The following is a 7,406-nucleotide window of genomic DNA, read 5'->3' as shown; positions in this document are numbered from 1 at the left end:
CCTCAAAGGGAACATCAGGAACCGGCCCAATTTCCGAACAGGATCCTTTGATCTTATGATCTTCACCTTCAACACAGGATTTGGACTCGGCATAGGGTTCCTCACAGGGAACGTCGGGCTCTGGCACACTCTCTGACAGAGCTCCTTCGATCGTAAGGTCTCGAGTACTCAGACTGGATGCCCTTTCAGAAAGAAGTTCCTCACAGGGAGCGTCGGGCTCTGGCACACTTTCTGACAGAGCTCCTTTGGCTGGTGGAACATTTGCCATTGAAAGGCCGTCAGAGGAGCGCTCACCATTTGTGCTCTTCACATCAGGACTTGAAGGGGGCTCAAAGATTTCACATATCCGGATCCTTGCTACATCAGCAATGGTCTTCAGCAACACGGGTGCAAAGTTTGCAACTTTGATAGACAGAATTTCTTCAGGAAATTTCTGCCTGATCTCCGTCAGGATGCTGTCGACCATATCGTCTCAGAGCGGGTGAAGACGGCCTGTGTTTCCATCGCCGTGAGACTCCTGGAGACACGATCTAAAGTGGCCTTGGTGACACTCGTGGAGAGGATACTTAGACTCTGGGAGGCCATGTTTAGGAGGGGACGAGGAGGAAGCTCCCAGAAGCCCTGGAGAATGCGGGGAACTACCTCGATCACTACCTCCTGCGCGGTGAGCAGTTTGCTGTTAGGCTGTTCCTGCTGCTTCTTTTTCAGGATTTCAACGTAATCCTTCACCGCGCTGAGGAGTTTAGGTGCTCTGTAGAAAAACATGATAAGAGTTATCTGTTAAACATATTCAAAGCATCATTTAAATATTGAAACACTGTAGCTGGACTGTTAACCCTGTAACCACCTTTGTATCATACATGAGTTTCTGAGACCTCGATCTCATCAACATGATCAATACTTGCTATAATTTCTAAATGTTGTGGACAAAACTCTTTTTTAGTCTAAAGTTAACATTGTCGTTAACAAAAAGTTGCCAAAAACACCCAGTGTATCAACTGTGATACAAAAAATAAATACACAATAAAAGTAAATCATACACAACATGACATAGCAAAGAACTAATTTGTGGCTTTTGTTTAAAGGGTTAATAAACATCTCAGTTCCAAAGAATCTGAATTCTCTGGCTGTTTGATGGGTTGGGTCTTACAGGGTTAATGACTGTATACATGTGACTCACTGAAATTTAGGAGGTACGGCCTCTGGGAACTGAAGAAGCATCCTGGCTTCAAATTCAACGTCCCTCATTTTATTGCTGACGTTCACCGCCCACACCTGAAACAGAAAACACATTTACAGTGCGCTTATGTTTAAAGGTTATGTGCACATAACGAAAAAGTCTTGTGGGTTTTCTCGTCTTACCAGCCTTAGAAGAGGTTTGGCTTCCTCTTCGTCAAAATCCTCTAACTCAAACTCCCACAGCCTTCAAAAGAAAGCAAAGCAGAGGTTTTACACGTCATCACAAACAGACTTTCAGGTGTGACAGTAACTCACTGCTCTCTGAGTGTCTCCCTGCTCTTCTCCACCAAAAGATCTCTCAGATCTTCAGCAGTGAGGTTCGGTGGTGTTACACCCCGGCCTAGGCAACCGGCGTGCAACACAGAAAAAATAAAAGGGAAAAAAACAAAACAAAAAAAACTACTACGGGTCTCCACAAAAAAAATCCCAAAACGAAAGGATCGACAACTATTTGCATCAAAGCAAAATAAGACATTTATTTGCATCAAAACACCAAACTATTTACAACCAGGGGGGAAGATCACGACCCTGACAAACTGAAACACAGGGCTTAAATACATAGAGGGAGCAATCAGGGAATGGACAACAGGAGGGAAACACAGCTGGGGCAAATCAGAACTGACGAGACAAGGAAGCGTAACCTGAACACACTGAGATAAGACAGACTTTCAAAGTAAAGCAGGAAACATAACCGTCACGCCTAAAACAAAACACTGACAACACCGAATCGTAACAGTTCCCCCCACCCAAAAATCAAACATTTAAAACATGTAACCCCAAAGAAATGTTTGATTCATGCCCAGCGCATATGGCACCGGCTGCTGTTCTGCAGGCGACGCTGATGGCTGGACGGGCCCCTTGGATACTCCAGTGGAGGATCTTTTACCTGATAAAAAAGGTAAAAGAAAGAAAGACCTCCAAGTAAATAATTTGCCCACTCCAGCTCCTAGACCAAATACAAACAGTGGGGAAGAGGGTTAGCTCCACCCACCACAGCTCCCAAGCTAGCAAGGAGTATATATTCATGCTAGCATTTATGGCGCCTAAAACACATTTATGATACACACATACGACACACTTATAACATCTTACAAAAACAGGCTTAATAATGACAATAACTGAACTAAAATCGCAATCATAAACATCAGGGTGGCTAAATATGAATTATGTGTGTTTCAAGGTGTTGGAAAGAAATGACACCCACCTCTCCCACAGGGGAATTGTAGAAAAGGGGAGAGGCAAAAGGGGTACACTGTATTTATAGGATTGCACCAAAGAAGAAGAAGAAAAGAATGAGGAGGGGCTCTAACTGATAATGAACATGACTACAGGCTTGGAGGTCCTAAAAGTCAGGTATAAAAGGAGCAGTTTGGGGGTTTAGAACACATTTTGTGTAATTATAACAATGTGATTTATGACCCTGATACATGAGCTCTTTTGACAGTCTGATGTTTATTTATGAATGCAGAATTTCTTGAGCAGTCACCATGGAAACTTGATGCAGCTTCATGTTGTTAAATTAAAAGTAAACACTGTGTATTTTGCACTCCACTCCACTAAACTTATCACATAAGTAAATAAAGTGTGGGTTAGGTTCCTCCTGTGGAAAGAGCCACACAAACCGATGGATCAGAAAAGACAAAGTCAGCTACAGCATGCCTTTTCATATTATGTGCCTGCTTATCTCCATTTCTTTACAGTAGATGGGAACTTTTGCAGTAAAGCAATGGCTTACAAACAGTGGACTGTGGACTAATGCAGACATCTGAAGCCTGACAGCAGCTGGTATATACACAGCTTTGGATAAACTGGCCCTTTAAACAGCCCAGAGGAAGAAGAGACCTCTGCGTTATCAGTGCAGCCTAAAGCACAATAATAATAATACTATTAATATTATTTTTATAGCAATAATACCCCAAATAATGAAGTCATTAATTACACATTGGTCATGCTTCACAGCAGGTCAGGAGTGACCGATGAACGTGATGCTACATTACAGTCTGTCCTATGAGTTCAGCAGGAGGAGGTGAACCCACAGCTGGGACCAGTTCTCTAGTGGGTCCAGTATCACACTTGTGTTCATCCTGGTCTGAACCTGGTCAGAAGAACTGACTTCACTTTTGAAAATTCAGTACTTATAAAAGGTAACCCCAGACAGTCTACAACGGCTGTTTTCTGTCCACCAAAGCAAATTTGATTGACGAGGTTTTTGTACCTTCACTTCTCCAAAAAGCAAATAAAGAGATTAAACAAAGATTTACTGACGACCGTCAGAATTGCCCGAGCTAACGTAGATCGCTTTATGCTCTTGAGCATAGCTGGACTGGCCATCGGGCATACCGGGCATTTGCCCGGTGGGCCGCTGGCGATTTTTTGTTTTTATGGGCCGATGGGTTTTTTTTTTTTGTTTGTTTTTTTAGGAAGGGTATATATAATGAAAGGTGTTGGATTGGCCAATTGGTCATGATCGACTCTGGGCTGGACCAATTACAGCTGAGGAGGCTGGCTGCACCCTCCCCCTTCTTTAGCAATCACGTGATTTTCGCGCATTGCATGCCGGGAACTCGTGGCAAAACAATCCAAGTACCGCATCAAATGCAAACATTTGCAGCACCGCAAAACGTTCATTCTCCGGTTCCAAAAAATCAAAGGAGTGAAAGAGTGGACAAAAGACATCAGCGTGCTGCCCAACTTTCACCACGCTCAGATTTATAATTATACGCTTCTTGGAGTGAGTGCATACACTCATGAACTTTAGTAACTTCAGGTCACTGCAACATGCCCGGGTCCAGTTTACCGACGGATGGGTGCAGGACCTTGAAATGCACCGTGTAGAACGAAAGACTATTGTACATATCATAAGTTTACCAGTCTCACAAATCGTCTTCATAAATACACATTCATTAACAGTTTATTAATAGGACCTTTAAGCTCAACGGTAATTAATTAGTAGTGGAAATAATTTCTGGTAGTGTAACAGTGTTTATGTGGTATTATTCCACTTGCCACAAATATCAGTGTAATGGGGAAACAGCGCCCCCCCTCTCGGTGTGGCTGGCTGCAGTAATCGCTGCCAGTCTGCCGTAGCCATACGAGAGGTGAGTTGTATTGTTCCGCACACAATATAGCTAAGTAGTACAGACACATAAAACATGTTTGATTAGCTGAAGAGCACCGAGTGTAATAAGTGCTTAGTGGACACATGTCCAACACCAGTTTTATGTACTTTTCATTTGTTTATTAATGTGTGAAACTGTATGCTAAAGCGGGATGCTAATGAGATGTTCTGCCGTAGTGTGCTGTGCGGAGTGGTGTGTGGCGAGCCTGTGCACTGATAATACACCGTTGTTTCCATTTAGGAAATAAAGTGGCAACGATCGATCAGAGACTGTCTTTTTAAAAACACTACACAACGCAGAGTCGAGGAGTCTGTTTGGACCGAACTGTTGCAGCGGGATGAAGGAGAAACCGGTTACAGTAGCATTACAGAAATGTAGCAGTGACAATAATATTGTATATTATAATCGCAATGGACAATTAGTGATACAAAACAACTGTTTTATCCTGTGAATAAAAGTATATGTTTTTGTCAGTGTACCATGGTTATAACAGAAGCGAAACGCAATATTGTGTCAGAACAATTCACTATTTATGCACAATAAACAAAGGAGCATAGCGCGACAATTTCTGTTCAGCGCCAGACTTGCTTGTAACCTATATCACCAATTATGTTAAGAAAAATGACGTATTAACTACTACAAAACTCTGACCTTTGTGGGAATGCTTGGAGCAGACTAACATGTGAGCTGGGGTGTTCTGAGACGTTATATTTGGTATATCCAGACCATCCATCGGCTCTTACTTCGGAAACATGGCTTAAAAAATTTCACTTCAACGACATAATCCATAAAAAAAACCCAAAAAAAAACGAAAAAAAAAAAACGATCTCTTTACCCGTCGGCTTCCTGTGGCTGTCATGCGACCGGCTATTGCAGTTAATAATACAACAGCTTCTTGCCATTTTTTGGGTTTCTTTTTATCGCTGTGTAAGTGAGTTCAATTGAAAGCCTGCGTGCGCTAGTACCTCTTGCCACAAGTTCCCAGAATCCTTTGCGGTTTTATCCCTGAATGACGTCACATTTTCAATCTTTATCCTGGTGGGCCGGTCTCTAGTCAAAATGCCCGGGCCGATTTTTTGTCCCAGTCCAGCCTTGCTCTTGAGTCAGGAGGGATAAGAGAAGTGACTGCACTGACTGCAATCTGCCGTCTACTGACATCTAATGGAGAGATTTATACACGTGAGAACTTTAATGGTACTTGAAAACGGGCCAGGATCTGCACTGCTTCAGCCTGAGCCTGTTCAGTCAGCACCGCCTGTGTAATATGAGAATAATAATAAACATGACTTTTCCTTCCTCTTCCATAAAAAAGGATGCTGCTCCATACTTATCTTTTTAGAGACTTTGATGTTGTTTGGCAGGATAATGGCATCGCACTGAAGTTTAGGTGTTCAAAATACACAATGACTGATTTTCATGTCAACAACTAAGTAAATATTCTGATGAAGAGCCACTAAAGGAAGTTTTTGGAGTAACTCTCAGCAGCAATGTGGACGTGAAATAGTTGGTAGACGTGTCATTAACCCTACGAGAAAATCTTTAGTTCTATTCAGGTACAGAGACGTATTTAGGCTACAGGCAACAGTTTGATTCAAATACAATTTATTGTCAAAATGTTATAGTGCTGATCCGTGACTGCCTTTGTACAACTTTTACAAAGTGACTGCGAACATTGTGGAAGGATTCATAGCGTTTGATTGCTTGTGTGAATGTATTAAACAGGAAACCAGGAGCTGCAGAAACCCAGTAATGCTGAAGACGCATGCGTGTGCGTTTATTATTATGGCTCCAGGTTACATTTCAGGTCTTCTCAGCCCACACCGCCCCACTCGAACTCTGCGCTCCTCCAGTCACATGCTGTCATTAGTTCCACGCTCACAGTTCAAATCTAGAGATGACAGCTTTCTCCATTGCTGTCGTCCCCCTTTCATGAAATCCTCTCCATCCTTGGAAGTCTTCAAATCCAATCTGAAGCCCCTCCTATTTTCCAAGGATCTCTCTGACACCTCTGTTGTTGTGTTTCAGCTATTCTGCTCTTTTATCTCATTGGATGATGTTTGCATGTGTAGACACGTGTACGTGTAGTTTAAGTTCACATATGTGTGCTTGTGTGTGAATGTGTACATTTTTGTATATGTGCATATTTGCATGTACACATATTTTTTTACAAACATATACGGATGTCTCACTGTTTCTATGATGTTTTCATCTTATCTATTTTAATTCTTTTCACCATATCATCCCTCTGTTCAGCACTTTGGCCGACACTTGATGTCTTTTAAATGTGCTATATAAATAAAGATGACTTATATTTGCATCCGTGTGTCAGAGTGTGTGTTCTTACCTTTAATTTAGGACACGCACACACAGCATAGAGTGAACAGGGACTATTAAGCGTGTGGCCTGTGTGTATCTATGCCAGTGAAACTGGATCTGCTCATTTTGAATATTGAAAAATATTGTGACTTAAGAGAAACATAATAACTAAAACAGAGCAGAAACACGACAATTCAGCAGAAAAGTAACAACTTAAGCAGAAATATTGGAAAATGAGCAGCTGAAAAAAGCTGAATAAGGTGACGTTCACTCAAAACTACTTGTTGTTCAACTGTGAAAAACTGGCAGAAATGTTAAAAACGCACGAAAGAACAGCCAGCAGATACACACAATTAGAAATATGAGCACATATGGAAACACAAATGCACAGAGACACACAGGATGTCAGTCAACCACTCTGAATATTCAATTTGAATCTTCCTGGTTTTATGGATTCCCCTCGAACCAATGGCCATAATTTCCTAACCGTAGGGGCTGGAGCGGTCATTCTTAGACCGTTCTGTTCAGAGGAGATGGGGGCATCTTCAAGTGTTGATAGTTCATAATTAAAATATGAATTATTAAAGATATATGGCTTATAATGCACCATAACTGAGTAGAGTTGAACTGCCTTGACTTGCCCTCAAACAACGGTTTGTAAGTCTAAATCTATTTGAAGCATCGATATCATTCTTTCACTGTCACATACAGCAGGCTTTGGTGAACAGTTAA

At 41.8% G+C, this 7,406-nt stretch overlaps 1 protein-coding gene across 1 annotated transcript; it reads right to left on the bottom strand.

The window, feature by feature from the left end:
• Positions 1 to 205: 205 nt before the first annotated feature.
• On the bottom strand, positions 206 to 2,700 carry LOC145432213 (uncharacterized). The gene is made up of 5 exons (XM_080308894.1): positions 2,444 to 2,700; positions 1,495 to 2,185; positions 1,363 to 1,423; positions 1,181 to 1,275; positions 206 to 751 (listed from the first exon to the last, which is right to left on the bottom strand). Exons 2-5 carry the CDS (start codon positions 1,722 to 1,724, stop codon positions 448 to 450), a joined length of 690 nt encoding a protein of 229 aa, XP_080165020.1. The 5' UTR covers positions 1,725 to 2,185; positions 2,444 to 2,700; the 3' UTR covers positions 206 to 447.
• Between the last annotated feature and the right edge of the window lie 4,706 nt (positions 2,701 to 7,406).

Source organism: Astatotilapia calliptera, chromosome 2 (genome assembly GCF_964374335.1).
Source record: "Astatotilapia calliptera chromosome 2, fAstCal68.1, whole genome shotgun sequence".
In the NCBI taxonomy this organism is placed as follows: Eukaryota; Metazoa; Chordata; class Actinopteri; order Cichliformes; family Cichlidae; genus Astatotilapia; species Astatotilapia calliptera.
Note: the sequence above shows the minus strand (reverse complement) of the source record. Positions and strands in the feature narration are given on the sequence as shown.

Coding starts and splice junctions, on each gene's coding strand:
- LOC145432213 (XM_080308894.1), bottom strand. CDS start 1,724: ATGCAAATAAATGTCTTATTTTGCTTTGATGCAAATAGTTGTCGATCC. Junction 1,424..1,494: donor AGGGAGACACTCAGAGAGCA/GTGAGTTACTGT, acceptor TTTCTTTTGAAG/GCTGTGGGAGTTTGAGTTAG. Junction 1,276..1,362: donor CCAAACCTCTTCTAAGGCTG/GTAAGACGAGAA, acceptor TTTCTGTTTCAG/GTGTGGGCGGTGAACGTCAG.